Genomic DNA, 17,909 nt, shown 5'->3' with positions numbered 1-17,909 from the left:
CAACAAAACCCTGAGACCGCCTGTTATTTCCCGCCAGTCTGTGTTAAACCCACAGACTCACTTCACAAAGACACTTTATCAGACATCAGTCAGAGTGACTGAAGCAGTTCTGATAATAAATGACGTATTTATAACCAGAACTCTTATAATAAATGATGTATTTATAACCAGAACTCTTATAATAAATGACGTATTTATAACCAGAACTCTTATAATAAATGATGTATTTATAACCAGAACTCTTACAATAAATGACGTATTTATAACCAGAACTCTTATAATAAATGATGTATTTATAACCAGAACTCTTATAATAAATGACGTATTTATAACCAGAACTCTTATAATAAATGATGTATTTATAACCAGAACTCTTATAATAAATGACGTATTTATAACCAGAACTCTTATAATAAATGATGTATTTATAACCAGAACTCTTATAATAATTGATGTATTTATTACTAGAACTCTTATAATAATTGATGTATTTATAACCAGAACTCTTATAATAAATGATGTATTTATAACCAGAACTCTTATAATAAATGACGTATTTATAACCAGAACTCTTATAATAAATGATGTATTTATAACCAGAACTCTTATAATAATTGATGTATTTATTACTAGAACTCTTATAATAATTGATGTATTTATAACCAGAACTCTTATAATAAATGACGTATTTATAACCAGAACTCTTACAATAAATGACGTATTTATAACCAGAACTCTTATAATAATTGATGTATTTATTACTAGAACTCTTATAATAATTGATGTATTTATAACCAGAACTCTTATAATAAATGATGTATTTATTACTAGAACTCTTATAATCAATATATCGATGGACTGATGAGGTTTTCTTCATTAGACGGTCACTTCCTGTTGGCAGCGGGTCGTTTCATCAGATAGAATGAGTTTATAAAGGTTTATATATCAAACAGTGAACCGTTATTACTCAACAGCAGAGTGGCGCAGCGGAAGCGTGCTGGGCCCATAACCCAGAGGTCGATGGATCGAAACCATCCTCTGCTAAACTTTATTTTCCCGCAGCAAGATCACGGTTCATAATACGAACCAAGTTTTTATTAAAAAAAGCTGCAGATCCATGTCTCATGTTCAGGAGTTACACTTGTAGTAATTTAATAATACTTTGACTACGCTGTAGTGTTTCTGTGTTTCCTCTCTGCTACGTTCATTTGACAGCCATGAAACTAACGGTACACTAATGCAACAGAAAGCCTTTTAAACTACCAAACATTATGTAAAACTGTTATTTTATATATTTTATAGCGCATTATAAACATTATACTATATAACATTAATATATTAATGTGCCTCATTTATTTTGGCTTTGTTACTAAAAGTCTGTGAAGTTTATTAACGATGCAGTTTGGATGATTTTGCTTTATTGCATAAACATGTTCTGTTTGAGGAAACAACATCATTAATCTTATAATTATGTTTCATTTTCATCAGTGTAAATTTGCCAACAAAAACTTCTCAGTTCTCAGTAAAGAATGTGAGCAGCATTTAAATGTCTTCATTTAACTTGATTCTGTTGTTTTATTTGTTTTAAATATGTTCATTCATATATTCATTAGGAAGAGGAAATAAATAAATAAATAAATAAAGGTTAATATACAGGACTTTTACTTGTAGCAGAGTATTTTACATAGTTGTAGTAGTACAGATCAGAGTACTTGTACTTCCGGGAATCGAACTCGCCGCCTCAAACCCAAACAACAAGAAAGGTTTGGAAACGTCACGTAGCGTGACGTCACGCCGCAGTGTTGTCTGGGACATCAGCCATACTTGTTGTCGGTGTTTGTTGTTGTGTGCTTGTGTTTGGTTCGGTTCCGGTTGATCGGTGATGGGGGGAAGAACCTGCTGCGTTAAAAACTGCCGCCGCAGGTCTCACGACCACCGCGGGAGGAAGATCCCGAACGGACTGACCTTCCACTGCTTCCCCGCCTGGAGGAGGAATGAAGGCGGACAGATATCAGCGCTCACCCGGCGGCGGAGGAAGGCCTGGGTGTCCGCTGTGGGCCGGAACAACATCACCTTCAACCACATCCCCAAATCCATGAGAGTGTGTTCAAGACACTTTATCTCAGGTAGAAGAAGAACCCAGACTACTGCAGACTACTGCAGTACAAGTACATGAGTATTATAGCTTCATGTAGTTAAAGTATTGCAGTACAAGTACATAAGTATTCTGAGCTTGATGTAGTTAAAGTATTGCAGTAAAAGTAGTGGTTTGGTCCCTCTGACTGATATATTATTATATATGACATCATTAGATTATTAATAGTGAAGCATCAGTGTTAGAGCAGCATGTTACTGTTGTAGCTGCTGGAGGTGGAGCTAGTTTACACTACTTTATATACAGTTAGCTAGTTTAGTCCAGTGGTTCCCAACCTAGGGGTCGGGCCCCTCCAAAGGGTCAGCAGATAAATCTGAGGGGTCGTGAGATGATTAATGGGAAAGGAAAGAAGAAAAAACAAACAATTATCAATTAAATCAGAAAATAATCGATGGATTAATTAATAATGAAAACAATTGTTATTTGTTTCTCTTAATCACTTTGGTCATTGATTTTAAGCAAAACATAAATTAATAAATAAAATAATAAGGACAAAGATTGGGCTGATTGGTTGGACAAATAAACTAAAAACAAACAAACGACATCAGAGCAGCGTCCTCTGCCAGCAGCAGATCTTCATGTTGGTCTACATGTTCCCGCTGAGGTCTGACCACCAGGTGCTCTTTCCTTTGTTCCCCTGAGACAAAGGAATGGCGCCAAAACGCTGCTTACAGACAATGGGAGTCCATTGCAAACTCCATTTCCAGTGATGCTTTGCGATTTTCACACCTCAGCAGGGAACAGTCAACATACAGTCTCTCATTGGCGGAGCGTCCTGATGACGCAGCCATGACATCACCGCCCCTTTAAAAACTGAACCCGCCTTTCCCGTGTCACTGAGCCGGAGGAACCTCTGTCCCTCTCGGAGTCAGCCGGACTGAAGGCGGGACTCCACGCCCGTGTTTCCCCTCACCGACCAAGTAAGAGGCCTGAGTCTGGGCAGAGGCAGTGTTAGCTGTGTGTTCTTTTCAGCATCAGGCTGTTGTTTAGCATTTAGCTTTTTAGCTTTATTGCTATTATTTGTTTGTGTGAGTTGACGGACCGCCGAGTCCATTTTCCTGCTTTACTGAGGAGTATTTGAAGTTTGCTGCCTGTTAGTTGTGTTCACCACGCCAGACTGTTTTGTGTTTGTCCGGCTCGGGACTACTGCTGTGTTTGTGCCACTGTGAGTGAGGAAGTAAGACAAGACAAGACAACGTGCGTCACAGACTGCCGCCCGCACGCGCGCTCTCTGTGGACAAAGGAACCGCTTCTCTTCCTCTCACGATCGCTTTCCCTCCTCCCTCTCTCGCGACTAACACGCACACAGACGCACGCACCGACACATCTGATGGTCAGATAACGTAAACACAGCGCTGCTCTGTCTTCCCTCATCCGCCATCACACACGTGTGTAACGCGGATCTGGTGAGCGCGACACGCCGACCACCAGGCGGCGCCATCTTGCTTTTGTCTAACCAAGACAAGAGAAGTTGTTTTGTTATTATTGTGTGTAACATGTTGTATAAAGTGGCTGATTGAAGGAGTCAGAGCTCGAATTCAACCTGCTTTGTTCACCTGTGAATATTAATATCTCTCAGATATTAATATGTATTAATAATTCAGTTAATTGTTATAATTAGTTAATTATCATTAATTAATAATTACAACTGTGTTCCTCACAAATCCAAGAGTTGGTGCCCGAATTATTGATTGATATGAATAATCTTTTGACAATTATCTGATAATTATGAATTATTGCTAATAACCAAATGCTCTCCTGCCCATCCCAACATTCAGTTTACTGTCATAGAACTAAAGACACTAGAAAATATTCATATTTAAGAAACTTTACTCTAAAAATGACTAAAAACGATTGATTATCAAAATAGTCGATCGACTAATCAATCAATGGACAAACGGTTGCAGCTCAACTTGTAGTTGATTCTGATCCTTGAACGTTTCTCTACATGAGCAGCAGCTGTGAGGACGTTAAGATTCATGTTTTATTAAAGTCTCGGAGGTGAAACTCTGTTTCAGGTAAACCAGCGTACGAGATGCTGGAGGCGGATCCAGACTGGCTGCCGTCGCTGCACCTGGGTCACGGCGAGGGCGGCGGAGGCAGGAGAGCGGAGCGCCTCCCCCTCGCTCTGCAGGCGACGAAGGAACACGAGAAGAAACGTTTAGATGCTGAGAACGACGCTCCGACACTCGCAGGTCAGCAGAAAACTCACAGACGAGTCTTCAGATGAATCTCTGGTTGGTCGACTCGCTGTGATGTCATTAGTATGATGTCACATTTAAACACGACCACAGTGACCAATCAGCACCATCAAAGCTGCAACTCGTTTCATTATCAATTAATCGTTGCAGCTTTAGTTTAGACTTTATTCTCTGCTGACACATGTGATGCTTTTCACTGATCTTATTGAATCTGTTCAACGTGATGGATGAATGTTTGCAGCTGTGCGGAGGCCCGTCGTCCCGCCGTGGACCGACGTCAAATCTCTGCTGCAGTCGGTTCTGCCGAAAAAACCCGACAAGAGCGTCGAGCCGAGAGACGGGACGCCGCTTCCTGCTGCCGTGAAGACGGACGTCAGCTTCAGAGTGAGACTCCGCTTCTCTTCACGCCATCAGATCGACTCAGTTCTTTACTTCATTTAGTTCATGTTCTACAATTGTTTCTTCTTCTTCTGTCACACAGAATTTAATAAGATCAATTATAAAAACAGATTTACTGACTTGAATTTGAGTTTATTGAATTTGAGCAACATAAAATGTTCTGAACATGAAATAAACTTTGATTCAGGCAGGTTTTCAGCAGGTAGAAAAGCACTTCCTGTTTCACCTTCTAACATCACTGATACGTTTAATGTCTCAGTCTGTCGATCGGATCAAATGAAGTAAAACACCATGCATGATAAAATAATAAAGATGAACCTCAGACTGATGAACTGACTCGTTTCAGGACTTCTTCAGAGAGGCTCTGGAAGCGTCTCTGGACGCCTGCAGCAGGTCCAGGACCGGTTCCAGCAGACCTCCTTATGAAGTGGAGCTGAGCATCCAGCTTCCTCCTGTGAAGGATGAGAAGACCTGTGAAGAGTCTTCATCCTGTCTGAACTGTGTCAGACTGCAGACCAGGGTGCAGCAGCTGGAGGAGAGACTGTCTGCTCTCTCAGGACCACCGGAGGACACCGACGGTCCAGCTGTCCTCAGCGAGCCCCCGACTCAGCGGAACCAGGTCCTGCACAGTCCTGAGCAAACACGTAGGTTCATACAAAGACTTTTAGAAAACGGAGCTGAAGATGCATTAAAATGATGTTGAGTTTAGTCATGAATGTCTGAAACAGGTTTAGCTCCTGACTCTTTAAGCCCCGCCTCCTGATGAGCCCACTCTGTTCTGATTGGTCAGCTTCAGGAAGCTTCCTCCGGCTCCGGAGGCTACGTAAACAAACTATAGTAGCAGGATTTCACTTCTTCTCCTCCTTCTTTAGGGTTAGGGTTACACTCAGCTGGTGTTCATTTACTCACTGATTAGTGAGTCATTAGTTATTGTTGGGAATGATTTCTATAAACTGCCATAAGTAATGAGAAAAATATGAGATTAATGTACATAAATTAATCATCACTAATAGTTTTTATTGATATCTTTCATACATGTGTGAATCAGATATTAAATTTAATTCTGTGGTATTAAAATGTCTTTAAAAGTCTTAAATTGAACTTGATGAAGCTGCAGAAACATGAGATTTACTGCAGACTGATCCTTTAAAACTATTTCTGGACGACGTTGCTGTGTTTGTGTTTGCAGGGCTGCAGCCCATCTCGCCTCCGCTGCTTCAGGGAGGTCGTCAGGATGCCGACTCAGCCGCCGGCTGTCGGGATGACTCGGCGAAGCAGACTCCTCGGTCCGGCCAGTGTGTTACTCGCTTCCAGAAGGCCTGGCTGAAGACGTTCTGGTTCCTGCGATATTCTCCCACCCAGAACCTGATGTGGTGTCACGTGTGCCGCCTCCACGCCGACAAAGCCCACCACAACCTGTCTCTGATCAAAGGCTCCCGCATGTTCAAGGTCTACAACATCAAGAAGCACAGCTGCAGCAACTACCACAGAGACAGCGTGGAGCGCCACATGCTGCAGCGCTGACCGGCGCCGCGTCGGTCTCAGCTGTTTAAAACTTCTTCTTCACTGTTTTCAGATGTTTTTGTGACCAATTTTTGAAATTTTATGTTCCGGTGTAGTTTTGTGAAAGTTTAGGAATAAAACACACCAGAGACTGAATAAACTGAAACAAAGACTCTGTAATGACGTACAGTTCATCACCTGAACCCACCGACCCTCCTGCTCTCTACCTGCAGAGAACACAAACTCTCCTGGATCATGTGATCATGTGATCATGTGATCATGTGACCATCATAAATGTTTATATTCTGACACCAGTTTGAATTATTTCTACTTTGCGTTCGTTGTGTGTAGGGGGAGTCCTGCCGGGCTCCGTGCTGCAGGTGGCGGGTAAAAGAAGTGTTTACCTGTTGGACGTGTGCTGGTCATCTGCAGCTCTTCATCAAACATCATGAATCTGCGGCTGTTCCTGCTTGTACTCTTCCTCCCTGCAGTGTTTCTAACTGATCCAAATATCTCCAGATCTTGTTGCGTCTACTTGTTTTTTATCGTAGAATGGCTCCGCTAACAAAGCTTTGCTAACGAAGTTCCGCTAACTCAGTTATAAACACATTTCACTTCTTCCCATTAAAAGCCTCCCGGTGTTCTGTCAGCCGGAAGCTCGTTAACGCTTTATTTTACAGCCCCCTTAATTTCTAGGGCTGAAGTCAACCAGAGACAATCTTGGTCGGCTGAAATCGAACATCATCTTCAGCTACTTCAGACGTGACTTTTCAGCATTTATTAACTGACACACTGTGGTCTGTGCTGTACATTTACTGCCAGACTGACAACTAACTACTGACCTTTTCCTCTGCTCCGCTCACATCCACCGTCACTTCTCTGCCGCTCGCTCTTTCCCGCTCGCTACATAAACGTACTACGCAACGTCCCATCCCCTTCATGGAGTTACACTACCGAGAGTTTCCCAGGCAACGACAGAACAGCGCTGCAGTGGCTCCCAAACACTATTGATTTGCAAATGAAAGGATATTTGGTGTTATTTTTGACATTAAAAAAGTTTTGGGGGCCTGGCAGGAGTTCTTGTTATAATTACAGTAAACGTTGAGTAAACGTTGAGTACAGTTAGACCCAGCAGGCTCTGTGTTTTGAATACACCCCCGTTGTTTTCACAGGTAGTTTGTTAGTGTGTCCCCCCCGCCGCAGGAAATAATGGATTAATCCTGGAAAGCTGTTGATGTAGCACTTTTCTCCTTATGAAAATAACACGGAGATTATTTGACCAATGAGAATTTAGTTGGACGAGAACATATCGACCAACTAATCAACCAGTCGACCAGCAGATTGCAGGCCTGCTAATTTCACACAAATTTCGTGGCAGTTTTGTGAGTAATTTTCAGGTAATTTTCGGTTAATTTTTAGGACATTTTACGGAGAGGGTGGTACAAATTATTATTATTATTATTATTATTATTATTATTATTATTATTATTATTATTATAGGAAAAAACAGAAAAAAGGTGTTAAGTCACTAAGTACCCAGATACTATATTTGGGTTCATACATAGTTAATTTGCAATTAATTCCTAATAAATGAGCCTCTTGCTATTCTTTAACTGACAGAAAATGCTCAGTTTTCAGTGTGTTAAACTACACATCAGCATATTAGGTTGTTTCAGTGATTTCCTAACAGTAGCTGCTGTGTTCTTTGACGTCGTCTTTGTAGAATACAGGAAATGTGTTCATTATTAAGTTTTAAGAAATAATCTAATATGTAGTTTGACACACGGCTAAACACTGAAACTGAGTAGTTTCTGTCTGTTAAAGAGTCTCATTTATTAAGAATTCTGCATATAAACCCAAATATAATGAATCGACACTTAACAACCAAACCAACTTAACACTTTTTTTCTGTCTTATAATTTATCCCAAATTGCACCAAATGTCCTTAAAATTAACTGTTCAATACCTGCAAATTACTCAGAAAATGTCCAATTAAATGAGATATTAAATAAATCAGCAGCAGGAAGTGTTTTCATCAGCAGTAACTTAACACAACGATACGACTGAACGCGGTCAGGAGACGGTGAAATAAAGCAGATATCTGAAAGTACGAACTGCAACACAGGAGAGAAATTAAACTAATGTCTGCTCTCCAGCAAACATGAGCTCAGTCTCACATTTCATCGCAGCAGATTGACCCGAGCTGATGGAAAAACGCTGGCTTTTAACACTACAATACCCATGATCCTCAGCTGCTGTTGCCATGAAGAAGTCAGTCAGAGAAGTGAATCAAAACATTTTGTTGTTAAATTTGTGAATAAAACACGACATGCAGATTATAACATTTTTATCAACAGTGTAATCTTTAGAGAAGCACGTTACATAATTTTAATTGCTGTTTGTTGCTGAAATGCACCATGGGAGTCTTGGTTAACTTCTACCTCAGTGTTTTTATGTCCACACACTTTAGCTGCGACTTTCTACTAAAGAACCAAATATTTTCTGACACAGTTCATGTTTTGTTCTGATGATTTAACTCTTTGGCTGCTGTCACACTACGGGTGAATTACCTGAGGTTGCCCGTGTTGAAAGCGGTACCTCCACCTGCAGTACCCACACCTGAAGAAGCGCTTCAGGCTTCAGGGAGGCCATGAAGTGCCTCTGTGCCATGGTTGCAGTAACCAGAGCAAACATGGACAGAGGCTACTTCCCGGACTTGACAGCCGTCCCTGAGGACCTGAACACCATTCCAGACATCCGATGGGCAAACTCAAAGTTCCTTCAGGAAATGGTGTTGAAGGCCCTGAATGAGGTGCTCCAGTCCTTTGTGGACAGGATGAAGGGCGGCAAAGTATTTAGGAGACCAGCCTGTCCATCATCTCCTGTATGAACATCCTGGATCAGGACCACACATTTATACGAGGTCTTCTGGATACCTGAGGACTCTTCAGAAGTTCACCTGGACGACATTACACACCCTGCTTACATCAAGGCTGCAAGCATCCATGCTGCCTACGGGTTTTCAGGGGAGCCTGTACACCTGTATGGGTGTCCATGAGGCCATGAATTTTCAGACAAGTTTGGATCCATGGCCCAAAGACATCGGCAGGAAACTGGGAGCCATGTGCACCAGGGACTGTCAACTTCCTGCAACTGTATGCAGATTCACCCCATGTGCACATAAGGAGCCCCTTCAGGCACCCTGTAAGTGGTGCGATAGTAGCTGCAGGGCTGTCGCACCCCCAGTTCGAAAACACCCTCGCCACTTAGGTGGAGAACTACGTAGCCCATATGGAGGATCTTGCAGAAAAAGTGTACTGTTTCATCTCGAGGATGGAGCAGGTAGTACTCTCTGCAGGTGTGAACAGTGTGCCAACAAGTTTCACACCTGTAGAGTTCCTTTGCCCGGCCAAGATGAAGAACTTCTTTGCAACGCATCCCAGGGTGTGATGGCAATGGGCAGTTGTCAGTGATGCACCGTGTGTTGATGTTCCTGTTTGGCTCACTGAAGGGACACCATGTGGGTTTGGGGGGTTATCAGGCCAGTATGAGTTGGCACTGGAAGAGGTTTTCTATGGCCCCAGTTCCATCAACGCCAACTCAGTGTCATATCAGAGGGGCTTCATCGGCCTGGCACCTTGTAACAGTGCCAGTGCTGAAGAGAGACCTCCACCCGTCCACCACCAGACCCATGACCCCATCCAGGTATCCATCACATATTGAGAGGATCTTCCCCCTCTGTGACACCTTCAGCAGAGCAGAGCTGTATCATAGGAATGATAGGACTTCTGTCAAGCATGCAGGGCGATACGCCACCTGGTAACCCTCCATGGGGCCGTCACCCTGGACAGATTTGTGCGGGAACTGGCCACCAGGGATTCCTTTCCCAGTCCCTGCACTTTTAACAGGTGAAACTGTGTTTCCTGCTTTGAAGTTCTGTGACTTCAGAAACACCAAGCGTGTGTACTGGAACTTCAAGGATTTTGTGGAGGTCCACTGCAGCACCGGTGCCCCATCGCCCCAGGCCGGGCTGCTGCAGTGGTGAGGCGCATATGTATGGAAATTAAGTGCCGTTCCTTCATGTACCCCAAGAACCTGGAGCGCTTCAAGGAGCACAGACTGCTGTGGTGTCACAGCTGCCACCAGCAACGGGCAAGACGAAGGCCTACAAAGTGCTCACCACAGCCAGACGTGTAAAGATGACACCTTTGACAGTTTCCACTATTTTCTGACATTTTATAGACAAAATGATTGATGGAGAAAATTGGCAGATGAGTCAATGATGCAGCCCTGTGATGAAGGGTGGATCAGTTTTAAAGAGACGTTGATGTAACTTGACTAGTTCGACAAAGATTTCATACAAAAACTAATAAAGAAATATTAAAATGTGTCAGTCACATAAAAAATATCTTGTTATAACAAGAAGAATCGTGTTAAAATGAGACTTTTCACATTATAATAAGAAACAGCTGATATTTTTTAATGAGGTATTTCTTATATTTGTCATATTTATATCAATGAAACTCTGTAAAACTACATATTTTTATTATGCTTTTATAGATACAAGCTCAGAGAGCCTATCACTGATCTGCAGCTACTCAGGAACATACATGAGGCTGATTTGTGTTTAAGAGTCCTGGAGCTTTAGGCCTCATGCTGAGCAGCTGTTCAGTCTCTTATAGAAGGTATGAACACCACACGACTACCATAAAGGAACAAGAACAGAACAGGTTCACCTGGTGTGTTCACTCATGTCAACTGATAATTAATGTGAATTTAATGTTTTCTGTCGTGTCTCATCAGAGGTCTGTACTAAGAAGCAGGTTTTGGGTTAATGAGGTAACCGCAGGTGAAACTTTGGGTTTTCAGTCCTACGACGGTAGTTCACTTCTTACCGGGGTTCATCACCATGGTAACTGATGCTGAACCAGTAAACCTGCTCCGGAGCAGTGGATCAACACCCCGACCACTGACCAATCAGATCACTGGAAATAAAGAGTCATTATAAAGAGAAATGTTGCTGCAGGTTCTTGGTTTCACTGTTTCATCTCATGAAGAACTTCATTCGTGGTTCTGATGATGTGGCTCATAATGAACAACCCGCCTCCTTCACATGAATGCGCTCGAACCAGAGTGAATGAGCTGTTAAACCAGAGTTACTGAGCTGGTCGGTAACAGCGTCATAGTTCTGGTTCTGGACGGTCAGGTTCAGTGAAGCCAGATAACCAGAAGATCCTGGATACGTTGAACCTGCTTCATAGTTCTCCCGTATCTAATCTTTGTTTACTCAGTTTCTCAACCTTTTCTTGCCTCTGACTCATTTTTTTGGTCCCAAAATGCTCAAAACTCCAGAGATCAAAGTTACCTGAGGTTGCCCGTGTCGAAAGCGGTACCTCCACCTGCAGTACCCACACCTGAAGAAGCGCTTCAGGCTTCAGGGAGGCCATGAAGTGCCTCCGTGCCATGGTTGCAGTAACCAGAGCAAACATGGACAGACAGGCTACTTCCTGGACTTGACGGCCGTCCCTGAGGACCTGAACAGCATTCCAGACGTCCAATGGGCAAACTCAAAGTTCCTTCAGGAAATGGTGTTGAAGGCGCTGCAGGTTCAAGTCAATTCAAACATACATAAGATCAAAACAGAACATACAATAAATACATATCTAAAAATAACATCCAGAACTCCACGTCCCTGAAAAATAACATCATTTATATTTGTTTTTTCTTTTTAAGAACATGAAGGAAGATCTGATTATATGGAAATATCTGCATTCCTGAGCTTCAGATGAAATTATATGAATATAATAATGACATCATCTGCTTACAGTTTAGGAAACAGCTGGAGTCCCTCTGCTTCACTGTTTCACTTCCTACTTTCAGCGGCGTCATCAGTAGCAACGATCAGTCGATTAATAGATTAGTTGGTCAAAAGGTAATTAATTGGCAACTATTTTGATAATTGATTAATAGCTTCATTGATTTTTTTTTTTCAAGCAAAACTGAAAAATATGTTGAATCAAGTTTCTCAGCTGAAGATTTTCTGCTTTTCTGTTTTATATCTTTGTGAATTAAACATCTCAGACAAAATAAGACATTTGGACTCTTTTTTAACTTTTTGACATTTTATAGATTAAACAATTAATCAGTTAATGGAAAAAATAATTGGCAGAATAATCAATGATGAAAATAATCGTTAGTAGTAAAGTAAAAATCCTCATTATGCAGAATGGACCTGCTTCATAAACAACGCTTCATATTTAATAAACTGATCAAATAAGTAATTAGTCGAGTAAAAAGTTCAATATTTTCCCTTTGAAATGTGAAAAATAAGTTGCAGAAAGTGAAAAGTGCATCTCAGAAATAGTCAATTAGTCAATTGACAGGAAATTAAGTTCTATAACTATTTTAGTAATCAATTAAACCTAAAAGGTTTTGAGATGTGAGACGTTTTCTTCATGAAGGTAAACGTCAGCCGACGGACACGTTTCACTGGTTTCTGATGTTTTATAGACAAACGATCAATGATGAAAAACTTCATCAGTTGCAGACGAAGATAAACGTGACGAACTGAAGATGAAACAACCCGACGCTGTGCTGTTATTCTATTTATTATATTCTGCGGGGTTGAAGATATTACAGGTGTTTTATACTTGTTTTATTTATTGCTTTTGCTATTTTAATTACTTGTTTTTCCTTATTATTGCTCATTACATGGTCGCTCATTTCTTACTCTTGTATACTGTTGTAATGAGATGCAGCAATTTCAATCAATCAATCAATTTTTATTTATATAGCGCCATATCACAACAGAAGTCATCTCAAGGCACTTTTCACATGGAGCAGGTCAAGACCGTACTCTTTAATTTACAGAGACCCAACAATTCCCCCATGAGCAGCACTTGGCGACAGCGGTAAGGAAAAACTCCCCTTTAACGAGTAGAAACCTCAAGCAGACCCCGGCTCTTGGTGGGCGGCCATCTGCTTTGACCGGTTGGGTTGAGAGAGAGAAAGAGAGAGGGAAAGGGGGAGGGAGGGCAGAAGAAAAAAAAATCACAACAACAAGCACGAGCAGCAACAGCCAGGGAAGGATGCCATCAGGACTGTGAAGGACCGCGAAGGTTCGCCCCGGGACTCAGCTTTTCCTGTGAGATGAGAAAGCACAAAAAACTCCGGGGAAGAAGCAAAGTTATTGACATGCATTGATGTTACATGAATGCATACAGATGGAGAGGAGGAGGAGGAGAGAGGAGCTCAGTGCATCATGGGAAGTCCCCCAGCAGTCTAGGCCTATAGCAGCATAACTAAGGGCTGATCCAAGGCGAGCCTGGTCGGCCCTAACTATAAGCTTTATCAAAAAGGAAAGTTTTAAGCCTACTCTTAAACATAGAGGGGTGTCTGCACCCTGGACTGAATCCGGTAGATGGTTCCATAGAAGAGGAGCCTGATAGCTGAAGGCTCTGCCTCCCATTCTACTTTTAGAGACTGTAGGGACCACCAGTAAGCCTGCATACTGGGAGCGCAGTGTTCTAGTGGAATAATACGGTATTATGAGCTCTTCAAGATATGATGGTGCCTGACCATTAAGGGCTTTGTAAGTTAGGAGAAGGATTTTAAATTCTATTCTAAATTTAACAGGAAGCCAATATAGTGAAGCTAAAATGGGAGAAATGTGGTCTCTTTTTCTAGTTTTAGTCAGAACACGTGCAGCTGCATTCTGGATCAGCTGGAGAGTCTTTAGAGACTTGTTAGGGCAGCCTGATAATAAGGAATTGCAATAATCCAGCCTAGAAGTAACAAATGCGTGGACTAGTTTTTCTGCATCTTTTAGGGACAGGATGTGCCTGATTTTTGTGATATTACGTAAGTGAAAAAAGGCAGTCCTTGAGATTTGATTTATGTGGGAGTTAAAGGACATATCCTGATCAAAGATAACTCCCAGATTCCTTACGGTGGTGCTGGAGGCCAGGGTAATGCCATCCAGAGTAGCTTTATCATTAGATAATGTGTTTCTAAGGTGTTTAGGGCCAAGCACAATAACTTCAGTTTTATCTGAATTTAGTAGCAGAAAATTGCAGGTCATCCAGGTCTTTATGTCATTAAGGCATGTTTGGAGTTTGTTTAACTGATTGGTTTCATCAGGCTTCACTGATAAATATAATTGGGTATCATCTGCATAACAATGAAAATTTATGGAGTGTTTCCTAATAATATTACCTAAAGGAAGCATATACAAGGTGAATAGAATTGGTCCAAGTACAGAACCTTGTGGAACTCCGTGTCTAACTTTTGCCTTCACAGAGGATTCATCATTAACATGTACAAACTGAAATCGGTCTGATAAATATGACTTAAACCAGCTTAATGCAGTTCCTTTAATGCCAATTAAATGTTCCAGTCTCTGCAAAAGGATGTGATGGTCAATTGTGTCGAATGCAGCACTAAGATCTAACAGGACAAGTATGGAGACAAATCCTTTGTCTGATGCAGTTAGGAGGTCATTTGTGACTTTCACCAGTGCTGTTTCTGTGCTATGATGCCTCTAAATCCTGACTGAAAATCCTCAAATAAACTATTGTTATGTAGAAAGTCACATAACTGATTAGAGACTGCTTTCTCAAGGATCTTAGATAGAAATGGAAGGTTAGATATAGGTCTATAATTGGCTAAAACACCTGAATCAAGAGTAGGCTTTTTAAGAAGAGGTTTAATTACAGCTACTTTAAAGGACTGTGGTACATAGCCTGTTACTAAAGACAGATTGATCATATCTAGTAAAGAAGTGCTCACTAAGGGTAAGGCTTCCTTAAGCAGCCTAGTTGGGATGGGATCTAAGAGACAGGTTGATGGTTTAGCTGAACAGATCATTGAAGTTAGTTCAGACAAGTCTACTGGAGAAAAACAGTCCAAATATATGTCAGGATTGACTGCCGTTACCAAGGTTCCTGTGTTTGGGGAGAGAACGGTGCCTGTTGAGGGCAGGAGGTGGTTAATTTTGTCTCTAATAGTTAGAATTTTATCATTAAAGAAGCTCATAAAGTCGTTACTACTGAGAGCTATAGGAATACATGGATCAGTAGAGTTATGACTCTTTGTCAGCCTGGCCAAAGTGCTGAAAAGGAACCTAGGGCAGTTTTTATTCTCTTCTATTAATGCTGAGTAATAGGCGGCTCTGGCATTACAGAGGGCCTTCCTATATGTTTTAAGACTATCTTGCCAGACTAAGCGAGATTCTTCTACTTTGCTGGAACGCCAAATCCTTTCCAATTTTCGCGATGTTTGCTTTAATTTGCGGGTTTGGGAGTTATACCATGGAGCTAACCTCTTATGTTTTATTATCTTCTTTTTTAAGGGGGCGATAGAGTCGAGTGTTTGTCTTAGTGAGCCTGCAGCACTATCAATAAGATTATCAATTTGGGAGGGACTGAAGTTAACATAAGAGTCCTCTGTAGTATTGAGACATGGTAGTGAATTCAGTACTGACGGAATTGCTTCCTTAAATTTATCTACAACACTATCAGAGAGACATCTAGTGAGGACATTTTTGTCTAGTGGTGTATAATCCAGTAATAGGAATTCAAAAGTTATTAAAAAATGATCTGATAAAATAGGATTTTGTGGAAAAATTATTAAATGTTCAATTTCAATCCCATAAGTCAGAACAAGGTGGAGGGTGTGGTTAAGACGGTGAGTGGGATTATTTACACACTGAGAGAAGCCAGTTGAGTCTAATAATGAGATAAATGCAGTGCTGAGACTGTCACTATCAACGTCCACATGAATATTAAAATCACCTACTATAATTACTTTATCTGTACTAAGGACTAAATACGACAAAAACTCTGAGAATTCAGATAGGAATTCAGAGTACGGGCCAGGAGGACGGTACACTATAACAAATAGAACTGGCTGTAAAGTTTTCCAGGTTGGCTGAGAGAGACTAAGAACAAGGCTTTCGAATGAGTTATAATTAAATTTAGGTCTAGGGTTGACGACCAGGCTTGAGCTGAAAATGGCTGCAACTCCTCCTCCTCGGTCAGTGTCTCGAGGAATATGAGTATTAATATGACTGGGAGGACTGGATTCATTTAGGCTGACATATTCTTCATGACACAGCCAGGTTTCAGTGAGACAAAATAAATCAATACGATGATCTGAAATTAAATCGTTTACTAAAACTGCTTTAGATGAAAGAGATCTAATGTTCAAGAGTCCACATTTAATTATCTTATTTTGTTGTACTATTGCAGTAGTGGTTTTAATTTTTACTAGATTTTCATGAATGACTCTTCTTTTGTTTACTTTGGATTTAATTGATTTATGTGGTCGGGGTACAGACACAGTCTCAATGTGGTTTTAGGGACAGATGCAGTCTTTATGTGGTTTTGGGGACAGACACAGTCTCTATGTGGTTTTGGGTGGGTAACTGCTCTAATGGAAGCGCAGAGAAGCGTGTAGGACTGCAGCTCTGCCTCCTGGTCTCAACTCTGGGTTGTCATGGTTTTGGTTTTAATTTAAAGAGTTTATTTGAAGTGCAGCAGAAGTGCTGAGATGTCACTTCTGTAAGATTTGGTGACCCTTTTTTTTTCAATATTTATTAAGTTATAAATACAAGTTTCATACAAGTTATACGAATACATTCTGACTCAGTGTACAGATTACAACCAGATTACAACCATTTTGTTGTATTTAAAGCCAGAATATTTTCCCCTGTTCAAGTCACACTTACTCAACTTTTCCCCTCAATTTTAATAAGAAAATTAAAGCTGCAGGCAGCGTTGAACGCACCTTCGCACCCTTGTTGACGGGCATGTAGACGTCTCCAGACCTGGGCTGACAGGTCTGACTTTACAAACATGTAAAGTGTGGTGCAGACTGGAGCATTTACAATAAAGTTACAGCAACTTCCTCTGTCATGGCGAAACATTAAATCTCAACGGTGTGAGGATGAGAGTTTTCTGCAGGGTGAGAAATGTCTGTCTCGCTCACACCATCAAAATTATGCAAGTTTTGGGCCCATTCACTTGAATTTCAATGAGTAAATTGAAAACTCTTGATGAGTTTGTGTGTAAAACAAATTAATTTAATTTTCATTAAGTAAAGACTTTTAACCCACATGACCTGGTGAAAGTGTGATTGACATGTGTCCTGTCAGGTGTGTAGAGACAATAAGTAACTGCAGCTGGACACAGAAACATACTCATATATTTGAATGGAGAGTGTGAGCGAACCCACACCTTTTTGAACATTTACTGCTTCCACATAGTTTTAGATACAAACTTCATTTGAACTTTAAATGAGTCACGAGACTTTGACCTACAAATCTTGAATTTACATGTGTTTTCTATCCTTTAGTGGCGCAGTCCAAGGGCTTCTGTCACAAGCATGTAGATGTTGTCAGACCTGGGCTGACAGGTTGATACAGGTTTGAAAGTAGTCAGACTTATAGTTTAGACGTCAGAAGCTTCTGTTTGACACAAAGGTCATGCCCATAGATTGCCTCCCCATTGGTTTTCATTGTAAGGTGTGATGTGGCACTGCAACTTTCAGGACTTATAAAATCTAAACCGTTCGAGTTATTACAAAGTTTTTAATATTTTTTATTCAGCACAGTGTCATAAGTCATGTATTAAAGTTTAAAGCTGATACCATTA

The 17,909-nt window shown here is 41.1% G+C and overlaps 1 protein-coding gene and 1 non-coding gene across 5 annotated transcripts; both read left to right on the top strand.

Moving 5' to 3' along the window:
• Positions 1-972: 972 nt before the first annotated feature.
• On the top strand, positions 973-1,044 carry trnam-cau (transfer RNA methionine (anticodon CAU)). Its single transcript has one exon. It is a non-coding gene; the product is annotated as a tRNA-Met (tRNA).
• Positions 1,045-1,818: 774 nt separating this feature from the next.
• Positions 1,819-7,733, top strand: LOC137183731 (uncharacterized). 4 transcript variants are annotated; one of them, XR_010928529.1, is made up of 6 exons: positions 1,819-2,126; positions 4,174-4,350; positions 4,598-4,740; positions 5,102-5,399; positions 5,945-6,918; positions 7,019-7,733. XR_010928529.1 is itself a non-coding variant. In XM_067591028.1 (5 exons), the coding sequence occupies exons 1-5, from the start codon at positions 1,883-1,885 to the stop codon at positions 6,277-6,279; spliced, it is 1,197 nt and encodes a 398-aa protein (XP_067447129.1). In that variant the 5' UTR covers positions 1,819-1,882; the 3' UTR covers positions 6,280-7,733. The 4 variants fall into 4 exon arrangements, 3 of the variants coding, with proteins under 3 accessions (XP_067447129.1, XP_067447130.1, XP_067447131.1); XM_067591028.1 differs by having other exon boundaries at positions 5,945-7,733; XM_067591029.1 differs by lacking the exon at positions 1,819-2,126 and adding an exon at positions 2,967-3,075 and having other exon boundaries at positions 5,945-7,733.
• Positions 7,734-17,909: the final 10,176 nt, after the last annotated feature.

Source organism: Thunnus thynnus, chromosome 5 (genome assembly GCF_963924715.1).
Source record: "Thunnus thynnus chromosome 5, fThuThy2.1, whole genome shotgun sequence".
Taxonomy (NCBI): Eukaryota; Metazoa; Chordata; class Actinopteri; order Scombriformes; family Scombridae; genus Thunnus; species Thunnus thynnus.
This window is presented reverse-complemented; position numbering and strand designations above follow the sequence as displayed.